Source organism: Argiope bruennichi, chromosome X2 (genome assembly GCF_947563725.1).
Source record: "Argiope bruennichi chromosome X2, qqArgBrue1.1, whole genome shotgun sequence".
In the NCBI taxonomy this organism is placed as follows: Eukaryota; Metazoa; Arthropoda; class Arachnida; order Araneae; family Araneidae; genus Argiope; species Argiope bruennichi.
The window spans coordinates 125,266,229-125,291,587 of record NC_079163.1 but is presented as its reverse complement, the minus strand read 5'-3'; the positions used below and the strand labels follow the sequence as shown (position 1 = coordinate 125,291,587).

General features: G+C 30.5%; 1 protein-coding gene across 3 annotated transcripts in view; it reads right to left on the bottom strand.

Moving 5' to 3' along the window:
* The window catches only part of LOC129960502 (striatin-3-like), a 42,355-nt gene extending 40,968 nt beyond the window's left edge, over positions 1–1,387 (bottom strand). For all 3 annotated transcript variants that reach the window (XM_056073971.1, XM_056073972.1, XM_056073973.1), the window contains exon 1: positions 1,099–1,387. In XM_056073971.1, coding sequence (XP_055929946.1) covers positions 1,099–1,377 — 279 coding nt within the window. In that variant the 5' untranslated portion in view covers positions 1,378–1,387. The remainder of the gene's footprint in view (positions 1–1,098) is intronic.
* Positions 1,388–25,359: the final 23,972 nt, after the last annotated feature.

Below are 25,359 nucleotides of genomic sequence, written 5' to 3'. Positions count from 1 at the left end.
TTAGTTTATAAAAAAAAAGGAACAACATTTTAACCACGATTAACAACAAAGATTTATAAACCACGCCTAAATATGAATAATTTATACAAAAATTCAGAAATCCCTTTCTAGGTTTCAGTGAACTTTTAAATTAAATCACAACAAATATTATAAACAGCTTAACGAATGCAATCTTTAAAAGATTGGAATACCTGATCACAAAATATGCAAATACAAGTCAAGCACTTCATTCCTTTAATTAGGTACTTAGAGCAAAAACTTGAAATAGTGCCATTTATTTTAAATACAAGATTTTTTCCAGTAATATTGCAAACATAAAACGGAAAAGTAAACTCATATAAACTTAAACATGGCAGATGGAGGGGGGAAATTGAAAGTCATTCAAAATTTAGTAAAATAACTACTTTTGCTTTAAACCAAAGCAGATTCCCAATATGAAATATATAGATATATGGGCATACTAAAAAGAAATAAGCCAAAATTAGGTTATATTGAACAAACAGAGTGAAATAAACACAAAACACCAAAGTAGCTCATATTTAAAATCAAAACAAAATTTTACAAAGTTGAATGACATGCAATAAATCAGTCTAATTTTTTTGTTCTTCTAACAAAAACACTATCGATATCTCAAAATATTATTCTATAAAAATAATAAATATTAATAATAACTAAGCATATTATTAAATCTTCTTAATATAACCCTAATAAGTAATATAAACAGTAATGAAAAGTTCTGTAAACACAAACCTTTAATACAATAAATTTAGAAGGGAAAAAAAAAGCTCAAATTTTGCAATCAAGCCAACATTAATTTACTTTTTCACGCTTACTAAAATTTGTAATTGTTTTTTTTTTTTTTAGGTTTCCGATGATCACTCCGTAGAAATTTAGGCTATTTTTATTTTTGAGGTGCGGAATTCAATACTAAAACGCCATCTTGATATAAATGAAATATCGGGCAGGCACTTTTTTTTTTCTATGATCAGACTAATAATCATATATAAAGAAATCGACGTGAATTCATAGCTTTTCATTCATCCACCCGAACAACAATGAAAGATGCGAATCGTTAACTGCGCTTGTAAATACACTTACTTGAAGTTCAGCCCTTTCAACTTCCCACTGAGCTCTTTCCATTTCGAACCTAGCCCATTCATGTTGAATAAAATGAAGGATTCCGGGAATAGAATAGTGGGGTCTCTGATTGTGTTCATCTTGACTTTGTTTACTATTAATTCCAAAACCTCCAGAAGGAAGCTGAACACTATGATTTTGCGTTGCTGAGACGTCTTCCATCATTGCATGGTCGCCATTAACTTTTCCGACCAGCTTGTCACCAGGGGATGACGGGATACTAGCTGGAGGAAACGCCATTCAGGAAGTAGTAATTTCGAATGGCTCACTGCGCGATAAAAAGAAAAAAAGTACCAACAAAACGAAAAATAAAATTTCGAATTATTAAAAGTGTGTCGCAAATTAAAAAGAAATATTTGGTAGATGCTTTTATTTTACGATAATAAACTAAAATTCTAATAAAAATGAAAATGTTGAGATTTTAACCTTTAGTTCTCTGATCATTCCGCATTTTTCATGCTCTAGCGAATTAAGGCTTCGTTTATTGGATTATTGGAGAAAATATGACACGAAAGTTCCAATGTCAAATATTGTTCATCATTAATAAATAAAAAATAAACTGTAGAGAAATAAGTCCAATGTCTTTAATAAATACAATAATTATTTGTTATCATACGGGAATGGGCAAGGAAAAAGGATTGGAATTTCTAATCAATCGTCTGCATGGTCTCAAGGGCAATATTAAGGGCTACACTAATATTAAGGATGGCATTAAGTGACTTCCAACGAAAAATTCAATATTTATAAGCCAATAATAATCATTCTACTCAGCTTTTTTCATTTTGAAATAAATTTATTATTTATTTATTTATTGCTTAAAATATTATTTCATAATAATAAAGATTGTCCTCTTGAAAAAAAAGGAGCTAATAAAGACTATGAAAATAAAACTACCGATTATAATTTATTGGATTCATATATAAATCTATAGCGAAGTTGCCAAAATGATGTGAAAAATCTCCTATATTTTCCAAAAATGTTTGTTCAATGAAAATTGACTCAGCACATTTTGTAACTATAAAAGGAGAATGAAATCAATTATAAATAATTGAAAATAAATTTGTACATCAAATCCATTTTTTTTATAGTAAATAACAAGACAAAGAGGTTCTGAAAACATTACAGATGATCATTAGCCTTGTTAATCACAGAAGAAATTTCTTCTCGGTAATCGATATACACTATCCACCAATAAGTGATTGGACACCTCTGATCAAAGATATAAACGCAGTTTATTAGTAATCAATAGTTGGTACAGTCTCCACCGGACGCAACTACAGCCGGGGCATAATTTCCCCACAAGTGTCTGGATGATGGAAATGGTATCTTCTACTCGGCTTGGAAAAGACATGAAAGTTCTTTCATTGTTTTTGGACGGTTGCTGCAACCCTTAATTTGGTGATCCAACTTGTCCCAGGGGTTTTCTATAAAATTCAAGTCTGCACTCTGGGAAGGTCAGTCCAGTCGGTTCACTCCACTTCACATGGTGAACTTCGCAACATGACAACTGGCATTATCTTGGAAATAACAATGATCCACCCTGTAAAATTGCCACAGCATAGGAAGCACGTTGTTGTATAGAATAGTGGAGTAGGAACCGCATCGAGCTTATCATGAATTGGGATTAAGGGTCCCGGTCCATACCAATAGAAACATCCCCAGATCATAATTCCATCTCGGCGACACTTTACTGTAGGCACAATGCATTCTGGTAAAAGGAGTTATCCATGCATACGCCAAACATAGACTGCCATCCGACTGGTAGAGATTGAACCTTTATTCATCACAGCAGAGAACCTGTTTCCTCTCATCTAAAGGTCCAATTTCGACGTGCTTTGAACCACCTCAACCAAGCAGCGCCGTTAGATATTGTAATCAAAGGCTTATGGCCAGCAACACGACCATGGATTCAAGCAAATATTCTTCCTTTCGAATGGTATTTATAGAAAAAACAGTCCTGGAGGCTTATTGTAACTCCTGGAATATGCGGGCCATCCGTTTGATGCGGTTTTTCCGCATTTCTTTGAATAGCAGTCGTCAATCTCTATCTCTTAATTTCGTGGGTCTACTGGATCGTAGCATATTCCAATAATCACCACACACCTTCCACTTCTTAATTACAAAAGGCCACTGTCGATTTTGAAATGTTTAACTTACAAGATATGTCCCTTAAGTATCGGCCATTTCTATGTTATCCGACAATTACACCTTTCTCGAAGTCAGACGGCTCTGAATTTCGTGGCATCTTGCATGCGACGAATGCCAATGCTGTTTCCTTCGTGATATTTGAGTACAGAATGCGTGACGTAGGTCAGGAGCACAGATATTCTCATTTGCATGGATGCTCAAATACTTATTTGTAGATAGTGTATATAATAACATTAGAAGCTCTGTTTTCTTGTTGTAGGATCTTCTCTTTTCATAATATTCAAATCAAAATTAATCATTGAAACTTTATTGAAACAAATAGAGATCCACTAGCAGAATAAAATGTAATGCCAAATACAAAATACAAATACTGCAGAAGGAAAATATCAGTAATAATTTCTAATAAATCAGAATAAGTTTAAAATTATAAAAATTTGAAATCTTAGCTAATTGACCTTTGCCACAAACCAGCATAAAAATTGTAAACGTGAAGTTTATGATCCCATAACTAATTCTTATCCATATTTAGGTTTATTCATACATCGACAAATCAGTCAATTTAAACATTAAGAAATCCTGTCTGAGTTGTTTGGGATTTGTGCATCCAATAATAATACAGACGAAAAGATATATTTTTAACCCTGGCTGGCATTACAGATTTTATTGGTTAGTTATATAATAGATAAGCTGTGTATTTCAACTTTTTTATCTTTAATAAAATAATGAACATATTTCTAATCTAAAAGAAAATATTAATATTCAAAAGATTAACGAAAGCCCTGCACCTATTAACGGTGCTCTTTTAAGTGCGTTTGTTTTCAATTGAAAAGGAATTATTAGGTGATTTGGATGCAGAAATAATTATCATTCATTTTTGATATTCCTTACTTCCTTAAATATGTATAATATTTATATACAGTAATTAATATTGCATCTTGTATATCTTTTAAATTGGGAATAAATTCTGTTAATTTATCGATTTTAATTATATATATGTAAAGATATTTTAAAAATTAATTTCCTAATTTTTCCCTCACATATTAACTCATTCTAAAATATTCTCTTATTTCTTGATTCCATTCCACTTTTTCTATTTAATTAATGCAACAAAAGCTCTGTGAAAATGCTTTCGTCGGCGATTCCTACACTCCGAGTGAAGAGATAAAATATTGCTGACAAGCAAATTCTTCTAAAAGATGCTTATGATTCCCTTGTCTGTGGTCGACGCTTGTAGGAAATCCCTATTAAAATCTCACTGTATATATATATATATTCGCAGGGATAAAATTTTCCTTAGCTTTTCCTCATTTCATTTTGTGTCGTTCTGTGTTGTGTTCATCGCTTCTGTTTGTTCATAAATCATGTCTCCCGAGATGGAAATAAAACGAAGTTAAAAATTCAAAGCGTCTTTTCCGTCTTTGGCCACGACTTTGCTTCAAAAATTATGCATTACTTGTAAGAGTCGACAAGGATAGTTCTCTGTGCCCAAATTGTCAAATTAATTAAAAGAATTAAAATTAAATTCCCTGGAGGAGAGGACTTAAACCGTCGTTGCCCTTAAGATGGTTCCGTTCTGGTTCGGCCGCGCTGTCTCCCGTGACGTAGCTTCTTTGCTGCCTTCGGATCCAGCCACGCCGTTCCACGTCAGCCGAAGCAATATCCTCTGCCATCCGTACTCAAGGGTCCAGTTTTCGTTGAATTACCTTCCTTCACTGCCTCCCGTTACCTGTGACCTCATCCGACATTCCTGCTGTGCTGCTCAATACCCTAGTGTTTGTGCTCCTTGTCATAGCTTCAAGAAATTGAAGCTCCTTGTCTGTGCTGACTGATCCAGTTTTCCAAGATATCACTTGTGTTTTATACTATCATCACAACATAAATTCAAATACAGCAGTCTTATTGAGATGTGAGTATAGGGTCAACCTCCCAATTAATTTCTATCTCTTTCTAATTTTATCCCGGATATTTTGTTCTCAACTTTGGAAACAAATATTCCTGGATGAGAGTGGAGAGAGAATAAGAATTACATTCCCCTTCTTGATGTCCTAATTTTTAGGTCATTAAGTTTCGCCCACTAATAGTGGACAAGGTTTAAATTGTCACCACTAATTGGCTAACTAGTAGATTAAAAAAAATTTTCTTTTAAAATTACACATTTTTATACTATTTGTTTGAGCATTAATGTTTATAATAAGAGTAATTTAACTCTCATATTTATTATTTTCATATTCAAGTGTTTCATACAAAATCAGAACTATGTTGATATTTTATTATTATATAAGTTCAATTTATTATCCCATTATGTTACACCCAATTTGATAATTTTAGTGAGTCTTCTACTATTAAAGGACACCATTGTGCGCAAGCTTGCCGTTGAGACATTCCTCATCAAATGGAGACAATCAGCTGAGTTTCTCCAGAAAATAATTTTTATATTGTACATTTTAATATTATTATTTTGGTATTGTTAAATATTTAAGTTATCTAATATTTTTAGAGATATCACTTTATCTTTTTTCTATTTTAAATAATCTTCTTCAAAATGATTTCTCTATTAATGTAAAGGTAAGGGAAACTTAGGTATCTCTTTTAATATGTCTTTAAATTTTAATTTCTTACTTGAACATCACTGTAACGTATGGCTGTGTGTCGAAGGACCCCGACGCACTTCCATGTTTGGGAACTTCCAGGTGGGGGGGGGGGAATTGTAATGATGTTTTAAAACCTAATTTAAAAATTAATTTCCTAATTTTTCGCTCAATTCAACACATATTAACTTTATTCTAAAATATTCGATTCTACTTTTTCTAGTTAATTAATGCTACAAAAGGTCTGTGAAAATGCTTTCGTCAGCGATTCTCACACTCCGAGCGAAGTGATAAAATATTGCTGATTTAAACAAATTCTTCTAAAAGTTCCCTATGATTTCCTTGTCGGTGGTCGATGCGTGTAAGAAATCCCTATTAAAATCTCACAGTATATATTTACAGGGATAAAATTTTCATTAGCTTTTCCTCATTTAATTTTCCTTGATGTGCGTTATATATATATATATATATATATATATATATATATATATAATGTAAACATATATATTTTTGAGTAGTTTCTTGGCTGAAGAGAGAGAAGATACTTTGAATTTTAAAACTTCGCTTTTATTCCATCCCGGGAGGCATAATATATGTACAAGGACGAAACTGGCGTCCATTCACAAGCGATACAAGAGCAGAAAGGCCGAAATATTTATCCCCGGTGATTATATACTGTGAGATTCTGAGAGGAATTTATTTAGACGTGTCGATTGAGGTAAGGATAATCCAGATATCTTTTAAAAGCATTCGCCTAGCTTGATAGATTTTTATCTCTCCACTTGAAGCATGTGAAAGTGCGGATTTATGTAATTTTACATAGCTCGTGTAGCATTAATTAAATAAAAGGTAGAATTAGTTCAGGAAATAAGAGAATATTTTAGAACGAAGTCTATATGGGTGAAATTAAGATATAACTTTGGAAATCAATTTAAATTATATATATATATATTTATATATATATATATATATATATATATATATATGTATGTATGTGTGTGTCCCCGTTGCTGCCTATTAACTATTATTTTCAGATCCAGTTCGCCACTGGTTACAAAAAATTTGCTAATAAAAAACAGTAATTTAGAGAAGAGTATAGTAGTAAAAGTAGAAAATTGTAAAAGAGAAAAGTCAAATTGAATCATTCCCAACAGACTTTCATTTTCCGAAAAAACAATAACTTTATGCTAATTCGGGATATCTAAATTTTACAAGACATAGATATAATTTTTTTACTGTTAATTAATGTTTTAAATTTTACATTTTTGCACTTGAAAGCAGAAATTTACTTTCAATTTATGTTCTTTTTTTTTAAAAAAAAGGTGGAAATCTGTGCGTTTTATCAAAATAATTCAAACTTTAGGCTCGTTCGGGAAGAACTAAATATTTTTCAATTTGACTAAAACATTTTTTGTAAAATATACGAACCTAGTGACAATTCTTTGTGGACTTGAAACTTTGAATTTAAACAAGTTTTTCCTGATACTCCGTACTATACTCCCTAAGCATTATTTAAATGCATTTTTGCTATATAAGAAAGCATTCTCTTTTAAAAATCTGTATATTTACTACAGTATTTTAGAGAGAATATTTTAATAAATATACTATATATGTTCATCTTTTGGTTTTATCTTTTATACATAATAAATAAAATAAAAATGTTAAAAATGATATGTGTAAGTAATTTATCAAACTATTTTGAGTAGCCTATGTGCTCTTTTAGAAGCAGTTGTTGACGAAACAGACAAACAAAATAAATACTGAAAAATTTTCTCTTTTAAGCCTTTAAGTCAAAAATAATGTCTTCGAGATGTTGATTAAAAGCACACACCAAATAAATATTTAAAAAGTGAAAAACTGGTACATTCAACATCTCGATCTGAAAATTCAATTCAATCACATTTTCCCATTATCTTTTTGACAGTTTTAGTCATTTTATGGAAGCAAGAACAAATATACCTTTTCTTATATATTTATCTTATTTCTTATATATATATTAATATTTATCTTATATTTTTCATTTGCCACATTGAGGACAATTTTTGTCACCTGCAGATCACTGCATCCTATTCAGATAAATATACGCAAATAAATGAAAGAAAAGAAAACATTTTTCATTCTTATGTCAGAAAAAGTAGAAAATGCAGAAATATGTTTTTAAAAAGGAATAAAACAATTCATATTTTAAATAATTATGTGCTTCAAATAATAGTTTAAAGATAAAAATGTTATATTCTGTCTAGAATATTTTTATCATCTATGGTGACATTTCAGTTATTTTCAGTTCAGGGGAGAAAATTTTCAACTCAGTGATAGCAGCGATCCATTTTGAATGATTCTTCAAGCTATTATGTAATATAATGTTTTATAATGTATGTTATTTATATTATTATTAATAATCTTTATTATGAGTGTTGAATACTGAGACTTGGGGGTACATAAGATTACGCCTTTCATATATCATTCATAATAATTATTTTAGTGTATGCAGCATAAATTCGTAATAAAGAAGTAAAAATAAAGAAGTAAATTAAAATAAAATTAAGGAAAATCATTTTCCGAAATCTAAAAATTAGTAGTATAGATGCAGATTAGTTTAGTTTAATTATTTTACCTGTCCCGTTTTAAAGAAATACTAGGGCTATTTTGGGACGGATCTCGTAATTTTGAACTGCGATCAAATGACGAGGATGACACCTGAGCTGCCACCCTCTCCTCTTCTCTAGGCTAACATACCACACCAGTGAGAGGACGTTTGACTACGACGGATTTAAAGGGCACCAGCATAGATTCAGAAGAATCTATTATTTATCTAAACAGTCATATTCATTAACTTGAAAATAGTTTAGTATAGAGTATTACATATTTAGTATAATGTTAAAACATAAATAAATAATTTCTTTACATTCACTTGAAAAGATACCACAATTTAAAATAATTATTTACAATGAATATTCCTTTTTAAGATGGTTCATTTCTTCCAATTATGAATGCTAACGTTTCAATGGCTTTGTTTATGAAACTTTAAAAATGAGATAAACCGGCTTATGACGCATTTCTTCTTAATTTACATCAAAACCACAAAAATAAATACATATAAATAACTAATAAACTGAATAAATAAAAAGAGTAATCGTTGCAGTTATATAGGCAATTCAACAGTAAAATACAGGTGGTTATCAAAATAACGGAAACACCTTAGATTTATAAAGACTCCTTTAAAAGTATGATGTAGGACCGTCTTTGGCATGTAATACAGCTTGAATTTGCCTGGGAATCGATTCATACAAGTGTTGAATTGTATTTAGAGGAATATTATACCATTCTTCCTAGAGATATTGTGAAAGTTCTGGGAGAGATGTTGCTGGAGGATATCAATTCCGTATTGAACACTCTAAAATAGACCTTAACGGTTCAATTATATTGAGGTTGAGTGACTGTGCAGGCCAAGGCAGTTTAACTTCATCCGCGAGTTCATCAAATAATCATGATTGGACAAGTCTCGCTGCATGGATAGAGTTTGCATCATAGGAAGTTTGTATCATAAGATGGACCTGGTCATCTAAAATTTTTCTATACTTCTCCCCAGTGATCCTTCCTTTCAAGGTTACGATTGGTCCAGCAGAAAACCACGATATGACTGCCCCTATCATGACAGATCCACCTCCATTCTTGACAGTTGGAAAGAGACAATCACGATCATACGCTTGTGCAGGTGTCCTCCAAACGTGCACCCGTTCTGTTGTAGAAAAAAGTGTGAAATACGATTCGTCAGATCATATTACTTTCTTCCACTTATCAATCGACCAGGTTTTGTGAGTGTCATATCACTGTAGACGACGTTTACCATTAACATCTGTGACAAGTGGCGTGGGAATTGCTGCTCTGCCATAAATGCTCTGTTTATGAAGGTGTCTTTAAACTATAATCACTGACACTGGAGAATCCAGATCGGTATTGAGCTCTGCGGTCACTTTTGATGCAGTTGTTCGCTTTTTAGACATTGCAATCCGCTTCAATACCCATCGGTCTCGTTCGTTGAGCTTCTCTTTCCGTCCTCTATTTTGCTTTGCCGAGCTTGTCTTGCCGCGCTGTGGATATGCTGTCATGACTTTAAACACTGAACCTCTAGAAACGAATAAAATTTGGGATGTTTCGGTCACACTTGCTCCAGCTAGATGGGCTCCTACAATTTGGCCTTTTTGAAAATCTCAGAGGTCCGACATTTTACGTTTTTGAAATAAATCCAAGAATTACAGAACTTCAATAAAGCTAACACATACTACCAGAATATAGACACTGCTATTTATAAAAAAAACCGGAAGCTATTATTGTATTTTAATGGTTATAAAACGCATTCAAAAATGCCACTTTCATTTACAGGTATTTCCATTATTTTGATAACCACCTGTATATACTCTTAAAATAAAGACGATATCAGAATATTATATATAGATAGACGATGCCACATATTTTCGTTATGAAGGATTAGAATAAACCTGAAAATTATTTCCCGTGAGCAAACAATAGACATTACGATAAAACAACAGTTAATTAGTTTATTTTTGCCATTCCCCAAATGTGTTTTTAGCTACAACATTCAATCTACATTAGATCAGCTAATGCAGCTTGTCGACAGCATTTGAGCGAAACGTATTTGACATTGAATTCATTTATTTGTTTCCTTTCATAGCTAGCTGAAGGTTTTGGGTAAGTAAATTATTTCTCTGAGGGATTTTTATTATACCAGCATTCCTTGGGATTAAAAAAGTTAAAATGGAAGTTTATTAAAGATAAATAAAAAAAAAAGATTAGAGCTATGTTGGTGTTCGATCAATTTATGTTCTTATTCAAACCAAACGTAATTCTGGGCAGCATCTCTTAAGCATGGGATAAAGACCAAACGAGGGGGCAGGCAGAGTAATACTGGTTTTCTCGTTTCAACCAAAATTTGGCACAGAACTACAATTTTAGCAAAAAGAACACATATCAACCTTGATTTATCTCAGTCATTGCGTTTATGAATAATCTCATTTACATGTATGACCGACAGACGGTCAATCCCTTGACATATTTCATACAAATTCTATACAGATCTACACTGTAAAATTATTTAAAGAAGATGTGTACCAAATTTTACCCATCTAGCTCTTTACTTTTACAACTATCACATTCTCTTGCACTCGGACGGACGAGCAAACTTTCTTTGACTCGATTTCGTCCAAAATTTGGTAGATACATGCAAATCTGATATGAAAACAACATACCAAATTTCATCCGTCTAGCTCAAAGCATTTTAGCGTTATCGTAATTACAGCCATACACATGCCCAGAATATTTTCGAACTTAGGGAGGCATGAATCGTGGAGATTCGTCAAAATCTCGAGTCAAAATTTAATAACTAAAATATTTTCTCTTAGTATATTTTGTAGACGAAAAATTAAAAATGATTTAAAATATCAACTTGATTTAAAACATTTTGTTTAAATTTTCTGAATCACTGCTTTAATCCTACTTTCCATGATGTTTTAATAATTCGGAAAAAAAAAATAATAATTGTGAGAATGTATACAAAAGAGAATAATGAAAAACTAAGTTTAACAAAATATTTTTAATAAATTTTAAATAATCAAAAACCATTAAATATTTGCTTAAAATTTATTCACTAAAAATTTTCATTCATCAATAACTAAACTATTCAAAATTAATTGAAAAAAGAGCAAAAATAGCCGAAGTCTGAATAAGACTGTGTATAATAAGATATTTACTGTAACAAATAAATTAAGTAAAAAAAATCATCTTGATTTTACTATTTTTGTATTGGATTTATTTTTATCATTAAACAATGCTTCAGTTTTTTCAAAATTTTTAAATAGCGGAAATATTTCCACCCGAAATTAATTTTTTCAGACAGAAAATGTTGAGTTAGGAATTCTGCTAAACATTCAAGTATTCAATATCATCCAAAAATTATTGAGGTTAATTGGTGATATCATATTTTGACTTTTCTTGAAAAATAAAGTAGAAATTGAAAAGCCTAAATGCCATGTATTTATCTATTTTTTCTTTCTTCTGCGGATGTTAAAAAATACTTGAGGGTATTACAAGAAACACTCGAAACAAACTTCCACACAATTTGTGGTTTTCAGGTTCATAAGAAATAGAGTAGTGCATTAGCATGAGCTAGATTTTTAAGGTTGCTCTTTTTCAATCTGTAACGCAGAGTTAACAGGTTTGGTTTTAATAGGTTGCGCTCTCCAAGTTGAATTACGTGTCCTTGAACTCGAAAAATCTTTGGTCCGCATATAATATATTAGTCTCAGAAAATATGTCATCTTTTATTAATGGAAGTGCTATTTGCTTGGGGATTCAACTTTCGTGTAGGATATTTAACAATTTCTTAAAATTATCGAGTATTTCATTCATATTCAAATGGACCTTTTCTATCTCTAGAATTAAAATTTTTACCCTGTTTAGTTTTAATTATTGTAAAGCAATGAATCACTTATATTCATTACGCAGAACTTAATTTAGTGACATAAATCATCGGTTCCTTATCGTTTTCTCTTCTTCTAGTACTGGATTAGTTTTATTTTTTAATGCTTTTTTTGCCATATCGCCAATCCAAGCGCAAATAAGTTTTTATTAATGATTTTGAGGTTTAAGTTAGCTTAATCCAATCGACTCGAATTGACTTAATAACATTTGTAACATATATTCTTGATTTTACATTTTATTCCATTATTTATTTTCTCTTATACGAAGAATGCGAAGAGAAAGTATTACAACCGTAAAAAAAAATTCGAACTTAAGATTTTGACGGATCTTCTCATTTCAGACCTCACTGATTCCGAAAAATACATTTTTGGAATTATGTTTGCTGTCGACTTCTGTCGAATTTGGAATAAAAGTTATTCACAGAAATTTGTTTGTCTGCCTTTGAAAGGCAAATGTGAGCGATAACAACAAAACTTAGGGAACTAAAAGAATGAAATTTTATACACAGATTTAACATCTAAAGTGTACATGCATTTCAAATTTTTGGTTTCAGTCTGTTAACTATTGGTCAGTACAACTGCATACACGTAAACGCAATAACTTATATAAATAAAATATAGTATGAGAGCTTGAAATAAAATTTTATTACTTTGTCAGACTCATTCTAATCGGTCTATAAAAATTTGCTGAAAGTGCATACTCGACTTTCCGCACTATACTAAGAAGCACTAAACGTTCATTGCAAAATTCTGAAAATGAAATTCTGATCACTTGTGGCGTTCACGGCCATGCTCAAAGTCTACAATTTTCCTAAGTGGTGATGAGAATAACACATTTATTAAGTGATAAAGTTTCTGATAGACCACTTTTTCTGATTTATATTACAACACTAAAACAAATGAAAACACCTTTGAAATAATTTCACATTAACTTATCATGAAAGGTAACAAGAGTTATTATTTATAACTATTTATTCCGTTGGAAGGCAATATTAGTGCAGTCTATTGAACTTGTTTCATGGAGATGAGCTTTATAAAATTATATTCAAATGAAGAGAAATGCATGAAGCTTATATGCATTAGGCGTGCGTGTGTGCTCTCTCCATTAGTTTTTTTTTTTTTTTTTTTTTTTTTTTTTTTGTTCGTGAAAGGTATTAAATATTTTGAACTTAGAACTTAAAGGAACAAAATTCTTCATTTTTTTTAAAAAAATTTAATACCTTTTGTTTTATGTCTTTACTTTCGGGTATTCCCAAATAATCCTGCTCGAGGGATGCCTGTACCACAAGCTTTAAATCTCTAATCTAAATTATCTGCTTACAACCTCATCATATTGTGCATTTAATCAAAAGAAAACTAATTGAACTATCAATGTTCCTGCTAATAATACTAAAGAAATCATTTTAAAATTGTCATATTTGTCAGAATTATTGTATCACATAAAAGTAAAAATTACAGAAGTATTGACTCTTGAATATTATTTAGAAGATACTCTATGGTTATTTATTTCACTTTTATCTTCCCACGTAATAACCTTGGAGAGTGGTCATATGATGAGGGCGATGACTTAGAGGAACTTTGAAAAATTTCACACCACACTACAGAAAGAAAATGCGATGCCAATCGAATGAATGAATATCAAACGAGCTTACATAGATTAAATTTTGATGCAATAGAGTCTCGGTACCGTGCCCTGTGCTCTAAAAACCAAGACAGGTAATTTACCACAGCTTCATATAGTTGCAGCAATTATTATGGAAAAAGAATAAGTAAGATATTAAATTTAAAATCGCCGATTTCGAACTTAATATATTATTTTAGTTAGATAAAATCAAATCGTTGATTTATCGAACCGAATGATAAATATTTTTAATTCTTAGGGAAAAAAAAAAAAAAAAAAACTGAATATGTCATTGAACCTGAAATAAACATTTCACTTTTATCTTCCGGGGAACATATACTGGTACTTTTTTTCAACTTTTTAATGAACTGTTTGCACCGCATAAAAAAGTACCATCAATAATTTATACAGATGGATTCTGCATTACAAAAAAGTTAGAAAATAAATAACACAAAGAAAACATTTTAAAGAAATTTTAGCTGCTTCATAAGATCCCGATTGCTTCGTAATTTGTGTTTTGCTTTGTCAGGTGGATCTATTTGGGACTAAGCCAATAACTCGGGGATAAAAATGGATATTTCATTGCAACATTCAGCAAAATTGTAAGGAAGACATAAATCAACTGCAAGGAAAAACGTTTACTACTAAAATCACTTTCAGGTTATGGTCCTTTTAAGAAGCCATGTTAGATGGCGAAATTTTATACAGTGTATTTTTTAGAACTTATAATTTAGGAAGGATAATCAATATTTTCATCATCAATAAGCGATCTTTGTGCCTATCAAAAGTTGAAACTGCAAAGTATCATTATAATATTGTTTGGTCTCTGATTTGTTCAAACTGTTTATATTATTTAATACATATATACAGGGTAGGTTGGGGAAATCAGAAGCAAGAGACATTGTCATTTTTATAGAACATTATTATTATAAGTGATAAAGAAGAGGTCTACATTTGTTGTGACTAAATAATCATGCTCTGTGTTCATCAAAGGATACTTTCTACCTAAAATAATTTATTAATTAATCAACTTGAATTACAGGAACACTCCCAAATATCCTGGTATGTTTTCCAGTTACACCAGATACGATGAGTAATCCAGATACCATGTACTGGGAAACTTGTAGTTCAATTTTGATAACAGTAACGAATTGATTTGAAGAAAATATATTTGAAATGATAAGAAATTGGGGTATGTTGATTTGTAATTTATTTTATTGTCTATTTCCGAATATCCTAAAGTGCTGCTTTTTTTTAACCGAATTTCAATAAAATATATCTTCTATTTCATGGATTATCGCACTTAAACTATCATAAAAACTTAAATCTTTCAATTAGTAGTAATTTATAATCATTCTGTATTGTTTTGTCTGTAAAAGCCTCTATAAAATCAGAAATGATACCATTTTATGGTAGGAAAAGGAAATGTTTAAAACAGAGAATATACTTTAAAAATATTAAAAGCTAGTAGTTCAATTTTATTATGAGTGCGGGGTTGAATGTTATTCTGTGAAATTTCGAAGAGAGAATACTGTCTCATGTATCGCTCTCAATGTATGACCACGGTTTACAAGGTTTGTTCCCAAATAATTCTCGTGTGCCTTCAAAACAGAAGCTTGATCTAAATAATTAAACTTAAATCAAATTGTTTACTGTATTTCTTAATTTTTCTAATGAAAAGTGATAATTAATTCAAAGTGATAACAAATCACCACGCGTATATTTGCTATCACTTGATAAAATACAGCCAATTAAGAAATGCAGATTTAAACATTGCAGAACTTCTGCCTCAAGTTCTAAGAGAGAATTCAGGAAAAGAAGAGAGAGAAAAAAATGAATAAAAATGGCTGATTTTATCATACCGGATGCTCTTTGACGCTTTCCCTAAGACAGAGAGAGCTTCGGCACGCCCTCCGATTTTGAGAAACGCAGTGTCAGCACACTTGCCACAATGAATATGGTAAAATAATGTTTCAGATAATTATCATATCATAAAGCGAATCATACACAGAACATATACAGAACAATGAATTTGAATAATTTGCTGGATTTTAACCCTTTGTTTTTTTATACTTTTTTTTTTTGAGAATTTTTATTAAAGTATTCATTTTTCTTTGGAGTAAAAATCTTAATCGATTGGTTATTTTGAAACAAACCGACAACTTAGAAAATTTAAGCTCGATTTTATAATTCTTTCTGTTAATGATAAATTCAAAGAAAAGAAAGATGTGTAAACATTTCTTAACAATGTAAATGATTCAAGAAAAAATAAATAACAATAATCATTCTTATTCCGTTTTGGTTAATACAGGTAAGTTCATTAATAATTTTTTTATTAAATAATAAACTATATATTATCATGGGGCTACTTTAAGGATAGTGGCAATTCAAAAACCCAGAAAACTGTTCATTTTTGTGCACTAGTTCTGTTTAATTCGACCTTGACACCTAACTCCAAAAACAACCAGATTGGGAATAAAAAAAAAAAAAAAAAAGAGTGAATTTCTTTGTACTAAATTAAAATATCAAATTTTTGAAAAAATTGCAAGTCCATTTACGAAGAAAATGAGTTAAAATGAAACCTACCATGGATTTCTTCCGAAATTAGACACCCTGCTCTGTTGTGATCATTTATTCATTCACAACTCCGCTTGATGACGTCAAAACCCTTTATTACCCTCCGTTCCGGCTTTTCTCAAATATTAAAGGTATGAATCAGCCCTTGACCCAACTTTAGTCCATCAATGGGTGGAGCCCTTGGTCCCATGAAGGAATATAGTAAAACAAATTGATCTATGCATTAAACTTTGGATTAGGTATTCTAAACTGTGAATGGCTGCCACGAATTTTCTGAAAATTCCTATAGCGCTTCTTAAAATTAAACAGTCAATTATTAAAAGCATTTAAAAGCGGAAAAAAATCAAGAATATATACAAAAGCATTTATAACACATTTTGCGATAGCTTTTCATTCCATCGGTTATATTATGCTGAGGATAATCTATGGATCTTAAAAGTTGGACATAATTCCATCACAGCCAACTTTCTAAAAGATCAAACGTAGTGAAACTTTTTTAAAAAAAATTACGAACTATTTGCTGATTAGAAAAAACGCACAATCTGCGAGATTTGAAGGTGATCCGAAGATAAATAGTTTAAAGTTGATGTCAGGATCTGAGTGAAATATTCGAAACTCGATCTCACCAACGACCCTTCATTCATGTGAGCTTGGCGACAGTTACATTTGACGACGAAAGTTATAAGTCCTCCCACGGGATTGGCAAAGAGGTTTGGAGAGGGAATTGCCCCTTTCAAGTGTCGTTCTCATCATCTAACCAAGGCTTCAAATTAGCAATCACTTCGCCTTGTTCGTCTAAAACTCCTTTCTGTGATCATTACGACTCTGAGTTAAATTAAATTAAGTCGGAAAGGTTTGTTTAATTTTTGAATAAATCCAGGATGCTTACGCAAACTGGTACAAAAAGTCTGAAATCGAGATTGTCATTTAACAAAATTGTAACTTTATCCCAATTAATTATTATTCCTATTTACTTCATTATGACACGACACAATTTCAAACCCATATCATTAAACACACGAATGAGATGAACGCTTAAATAATTAATATTTTGGAATCAAGAACTTATTTCGAAAGATTTTAATTTCAAAATAAGTGGTCACTTATTCTTATCCTTATGGGTTCCATCTACTGTTTCATTTCGCCCATTAAGCTTCCGTCGTTTTCATTTCATTAAGATTTTTAGTTAATGGATAATGCAAGTACTCAAGTTTCGACAGCTGATAGATGTGAATTATTAGCTACATCGGAAGCTGCTTCCACTCTTTTTATGCATTTTTATTAATTTGATTTGTTTCATGTTTGTAGAAGCTGAATTTGCAATTGATTTTTCACTCATATATCGATGCGCCAGATCTGTGAAATTTAGTACGAATGTGTCCGTAGTGACAATGCATTATTTTGGTATTCTCGGAACTTAAATATCAGTTAATCGATTGATTGAATTAAATTGTAATTTTGCAAGACCATTTAATAGAGAATTTGAGAAAAAACGAATTTCATGACAATATTTATAACAATGAATTTAGATTAACAATTTTAAACTAGAAATTTACTAAAAAAATAAAAATTTCTTTTTTAAATACCATTATAAATGTGTGTTCTAAAAACTATTTTCTTTAATTTTATCAAAGGTGTTATTTAAAATCCGGAGCGGAATCGAGAACAAAAATGTATTTTCATGTTTGTATACATTGTGATTTATTTATTTAACTGAAAATATTCTGACCGTATTGAAAAATTCTATATTATCTGAGAGTCTTGCTTCAATGAAATGAATGAGAATTAGAGTAAATTCATTTTATTAAATAATAAATTAGATATTAAAAAATGGTATGAAACGATACTCAGATTGAATTTAAACAATTCAAATTCCACTCATGGAATACGAATTGAAATTTTGCACTAGCAGACAAGCGGTTGCAAACGCATGCATTAAGCAATGTAAATATTTTCATGTTTAGAGGAAAAATAGTTTCTTAAAGAGAGAAAGATCTTTTAATAAGAGAGAAAGATCTTTTAATAGCACTTAAACTGGTTGGTCAGCGTGAGTAGTAAAGGCAGTTTTGTCGATATTAATTAAAAATAGCCATGAAAAAGTTTTTAATATTTAAATTAAATAATAAGAACAATTTTTAAAAATAGACTTCATTGATGTACAAAAAAAGGATTTAAGAAATTATATTACACTCTTTAATTCTTAATTTCTAAATCCTTATTAAAGATATCATGAAATAATATTTTTTTGGGGGGGGGCGGGGATTCAGTAGAAAATTCAGTATTAATAGTCCATCACTGTTTAATATAATAATAAATTTTATAAAAACTGGTTTTAAAAATACTCTTTTATTAATGCATTTAAAAAAGAAAATGTTATTATTATTTTCAAATATTTTTTTTTTTTGCTTTTCATGTTTTATTTAATAATTCATAATCATTAAATACAACGGAATTTCGATGATGAGATAATTCACTCAGTTTCACATTTGCTACCAAGTTGCATCATACGTATGTAATTAAAATTTAATTTAATTAATCAATTAAATGATAATTATGTTCTATAAATATTAAAATACTATAAAGTCTTCGAGAATACATGTACAATATATCAAAATGCAAACAAATGAAAAAAAAAATTACAAAATATTATTTTTTATAAATATGAACAATTCAAATTAAGTAAATGTGAGTAACTAAGCTTAGCATTAGCTACAAACCTCCTAACTAAATTTTTCAAAAACGAAACATCTATTCATGTGTATAATCCAGGAGTGATATATATAACAATGGAGTCAGTAGATTTCATAACAATAGGCTTGATATTAATTAAGGAAATAAAACGAATTATTGCATTTGCTGCGCGGAATAATATAAAAGTAGTGGTGTTCAAACTCTAGTCGAAAAATTATTGGTTTCAAAAAATATAGTTATGGAAAAAAGTTGTGGAATAATTTCTTCGAAAAGTTTTGAATAACGCAATTAGGTCTCCCGTAATTAGAATCACAACGTTAATTTTATCAAATTAAATTTAGACCTCATTCTAATTTTCTAAATATACTTAACTGCGTTCAAATTTTAATAACAAATACATTTTTAATGAGGCTGAGCCCCAGAATTTTAAGACAGCACCTTTCTGGTTATGTTTTATAGACAAGCAAGTTTGTTTTAGTTAACGCCTGAAAGTATAAGCCTGAAAGATATCTATATTTATTCTTTCGTTTTTGTTTTTTCGTACTAAAATTCTCATCAGCTAATAGTTCGGTACATATTGCATCTTAACTAATTGGCCCTCTCTCCTAAGGAATGAATATCATTTTCATTTCTTATTCTTTAGACTGCAATTCGTAACTACCATTAAGAGTATTTATTTATGAAATGCAGAAATGTATAATTTTTGACTTAAAATAAAGCATTATCTGAATGTGAAATATGGCTGGAAAAACTATTTCAATTCTTAATTAGATTTTGATGGTGATCGACTAGAATAATAATAAATCGTTCAATTCTATCAAATTTAAAATTTCGATGTTTTTAATATGTATTAAACTTTACTCGTTTTAAGTGATAAATATATCAAACGAAATAATCTCAAACTGTTATTATTGAATCTTTTCTTTATAAACGGTGAAAGATAAAACTCAAATCAATGTGCAGGGTAGCATAATGGATATCTTGGTTAAGTAACGAAACTATTTATTTACAAAAATACACATATAGACATACTAAAGGTTACGAAAGACATAAGAGTGGATTTCATATCCCTCTTTGTTTATACAGCAGCGTTAGACTCCAAGTCAGAAGTTGTGACGTAAATGTCGCACGGAGTAAAGGGTTACTACGGTACATTGGCCGCCGGCTGGAGGCCTTCTATTGCAATTCATGTTGTTAACGTTTTTTGGTGACTATGGGAAATATGAAGTGAAAAACAAAAATGACAAAAATAAAAGCTTGATGTTCAAGAAAAAATGAAAACAAATAGGTAAAGTGCACTTAGGGACAAAAAACACTTGTGTTTAAGAAACGAAAAAGCGATTTAGAGCCGATTAGAGGATGTATTATGGAAAGTTGTCAGAACTTATCAGAAGGCAGTGGCTGGTAAAGCATACTAACACACAGTGTACTTGGAAGGTAAAAGTAAGAGATTATTCAAGAAGAGCTTTAATTAAAATTAATTTCTTTTCATCCTCCGATTTCGCGCTGTAATCTTTACAACTGCATACGGTAAGAATTCGTTGAGTAATGATCTAATTTTTCGGAAATCTTCGAGCATTTTTTGGAGGGATGCAGTGTGAATCGATAGTAGTTTTGCAGCAGGTGCTTGATTTGGGGTATAGAAAAGTTAATGATTAATGAATTCATTTCTAGCAGCTTCAGCTTATGATTTTCTTGTAGATGGGATTAGTTCGATCTTAAGGAAAAGCTTTGTAACCACGCCAAATTGCGAGGTGTCCTATTTGGTAACAATTTATGCAGATAGATTCTTCATTTTTTCTTTGATGAAGCAGTTTGAAATATAATGGTTTCCAATGCATTTAATGCAGGGGCAACACATTTGCACTTTCTTGCCCAGTGAAAGAAATCTGCACAACTGAACCACATTGCAGCTCTGTTTTCTCTTTGATAGGCTTCATTCGGATTTTTTAAAAAGGTATAAATTTAAAATTATGGAATGAATTTAATAATTATCAGTCTTTTTCCAGTTCCATTAGAATTAGTTCCATTATTCTCTGAAAATCTGAATTGGATGATTCTGAGTAGTTGGCACTTTTATTTTTGTTTCAGTTTTTCTGCGATATCTTTTTTATTCATGTCGTTTGAGCCTTTGACTATTACTTTGAGGGGACGTCCTTCATATACTTCAGAAAGTACATACTCTGGATGCAATTGCTGAGGAATAAGTGTTAGGATACATTATGCAAATTTCTTGTTCACTAACATTGTAGTCACTTGTCAGCTTTAAATTTATTGCAGGAATTTTCTGGAATTAGTTGGAAAAGGGGATTTTTCTTGATTGGAGTCTTATACTCGTTTTGGAAATCAAGATCTGGTTTGAAGGAACTGTTTGAAAGTCTTTTTTTGATGTCCTTTTTTAGTGTCTATGGTTGGCAAATTCTTCATCAATGTTAATGAAGACGTCAAAGTAAAGCAGTTCAGGGGTGGTTTATGATAAACTCTCAGCAGAGTTTTCAGGAGCTGTGAGGGATTTTTCTGGGGTTTCCGTGATGTTTTCACAGTTGATTAAGCTAGTTTTTGAGATATAGGGTATTCTTTATTATGTGGGTACTACTTACAGTTCCCAATTGGGCATGTTCCTTTATTTTTCAGTAAAAATTCAATTTAAACGAGGTCTTCTTCAAACTCTTTCCTTTGCTTGGTATCAGCAATACATTGAGGAGAATTTCCAAGGCCTTCCTTAAGTATATTTAAAGCCGTGTTCCGACGACCTGTGACCTTATGGATATGGTCGTAAATCTGCCAACTGACCCATTGTATGACCACCCCCATTTGTGGACATCGATCTGGAACTTCCAGCAAATTGTCGATATAATGAACAGACATCAAAGAACCCCGGGAAACCACAAGAGAGGGGAAAGTAGGAAAAATGTGCCAGACTCAAGGCGGGCACATGTCGTCGGAACGGGGCTTAAGACAGTTGCAGTGAATGAATCAATACAGCCCCGAAATATATTTTCCTTCTTTAATATTGTGTCATATTTTTTTATTGCCCTGTCTTTGCTTCGGGTGATCGGAGCTAAAGTTTTCAAGCAGATTCATGATTTAATTTATATTTTTCAAAGTAATAGCTGAATGAAGAGAATTTATAGATCTGGATCTATTAGAAGGCGGATATATATATATATGGATGTATATGGAAAATATGGATATAAAGTCGGTTGTTGCTACTCCCGCTATTCATGATGAAGAACGAAGCTCTTATGGAAATATAATTCTTTTTTTCAATTTTGAGCATGTCTAGTAACCGATTACTATTTAAGAAAGGAATTAATTAGTGAAAAGAATTGGAAGTGATCAATGAATTCCAACACAATAATTACTGTGGAGCATGAAAATCGTAATATAATCAGAAAAATATTTTTTTGCTTTCAAATGTATCTAATGAGAACTTAAATTAATTTATTGATTTTAAAAATTTCAAATGATCTTAAATGAGAATACCAAATCAATTTTAGTCAGACTTAAATAAGAAGGGAAAATTAGAAAGAATATTCCTAAACATTTATTAGTAAAGATCTGTAACGTTTTCAACTTCAAGTATTATACAAAAACTGAAACGTCAAAGCAATCATTAGATGTATTGGCCACCAGATAAATGCATTTAATATTCACAGGACAACACTCAAATGCAGTTATCTGCAGGGAACGTCTTTTCAAATATTACTTTGGAATTCTTATTACATTGCAGACGGACACAATTTACAATGAATTCTGATTCAAAGTAAATTATCATAGAAATAAACAATCCGTTATTTGAGACAAAAAAAAAAAGTGTAATACTTTATGATTCAAACATAAATAAGAGGAATAAGATATTTAAAGAAATGATATATATAGTGAAAAGTATGTAGCTTTTAAATAAATATTTTTTAATAGTATTTTAAAAGGTGGATTTTTCAAAATTTAATTATTTTCTGCTTTTGAGCCTTTAAAGCATACTTCATTGTTATAAATATGATTGAATTTTGAAGTCATAATAAGAGAATTTTTTTAATAGATGTCATTTCCTGAAAGAATTTTTTCTGAAATTCTCTCGAGAAAAACTGCTCGTATGGAATTAAAATTTACTTTGATTAATTAACCGATAATAAGGTTAAAAAACATTAATATAGTGTATTTCGTATTAGCACAAAATGTGCAATAGTTATGTTGCAATATCGCCACGATATTATATGGCCTCCAGATTATTGAACAATATCGTAGAGATGCTGTACAATGCCTCTCGCTGATATTGTTGCTATCGATAATACACAAGTGTCCAAAATTGTAAATTCTAGTTCATGAGGAAATGAGTGAATTGATTACAAAATTCTATCTTTACAAGCATGAAAGATAGTCAAGATATATATAGAAAATCAAATTAAACAAAAGTATTTTTAAGAAATTTGCTGTCAAGAAAGATATTTTAAAAGTTTCCAATTTAAATTTTTTATTTTTCTCTGCCAGTTGGTTTAGTAAGTTTCCTATTCAGTTTTGCTGAAAGGGAGATTCGGCATGTTATTTGAAATATGTTTAAGAATTTGTTCAAAATGAAAGTGAAATACAAAATTACTATTAAAATTAAAAAGCTGAAAAATAATTATATGCTATTTAGGATAATGTAAAAATCATTATTGAGCTATAATTCCTTTGGACCATGAAATGCAGGCTTTGGTATTGAAAGCCCAAATCATTAAATTAATATTTCTATCTTTTTAAAGAATATATGCGACACTATGTGCACAACAGAACATAAATTAGAACATCTTAGAACATAAATTCACATTTTTTTTAATTAAGTCTAAGAAGATATGGCAGAAAGTGTCGTCACATTGTACTTTCAAAATGCTATTTTTTACTTATTTCTGCAATAAATTATGTAGTTTTAGAAGTTTATTGCCCTCTATAAAACTCTATTTCTTAAAAGAAAATATTTAGAAATACACTGTGGAACTCATAAAAGGCAATTGATTGCGCAATAACAAAATGAAAGAATATTTCAAATCAACAAAAAAATAAATGAACATTTCAGAGAGAGAGAGAGAGAGATTGTACCCCAATTAAGCATAAAAGGACTGAAATAGGAGTCGTAGGATAAAACAAGAGAGTGAAATCGGGATGGGTCTGGACTGGGAAGGAGGAGATATTTAAAATCAGTAAGCTATTGATTATGATTTTAGGTAAACAAAATTAACAACATACCTATTTAAAAGTTTAGCATTAAAGCCTGTTTAAAAGCATTTTTTCTTGAACTATGAAGTTAAATGTTCCATTAGCTTGTCATAGTCATATCAATTGTACTCAAAGGATCCCTTGGATAGAACTTAAACTTAATATATAAAAGATAAATAAAGATATTATTTTCAACAAATGGAAATTTCCAAGACAATGTTGAGCTCTCTGATCAGAAATCTAGTTTTAAAAGATATTCAACCAAATTATAATTCGCAGAAATTTTGATCTCCTTTTTCAAAAAGCTGTGCAATTCTGAACTCTGTTAGTGAGAATAATACGAAGATTTGAGTGAAACAAAAGAATGAGCAGAATTTAAAATTTGTAAGCTATATTCAAGAAATATAAGCTCTATATCTGTACTAAAATTTCTTTCTGTTCCGTAACCATTTTGTTTGAAGGATTGAGATAAGTACATACAGAGCCGGCCTTCTTTATAAAGAGGCCTGGGTGCAAGAAACCATTTGGGGCCCTAACGTTTTTTAAAGTTAAAAAAAAATACAAACACATAATACTATTGCATGTTTATTTAATGCGTCATTTTGTTTTGCAATTAATTGCTTCAGAAAAAATTTAAAAAATTTGCAGTTTCTTTTTCGGTGCTAAGTATAGCAAGGGCATTTAAGCGGTCTGCTCACAAGTTTGACCGAAAATAATTCTTTATTAATTTTAATTTGCTCAAAGAGCGCTCAACATTAGTTATGGTAACTAGCAACGTAAAGAAAAGTTTTAACACAGTTAATACATTTAGAAATAATGTATTAGAATTAATAATAATTGTTTAATGAATTGTTAATTAGACTTTTAATTAATAATAAATTGTTTAGTGTATATTCTAATATAT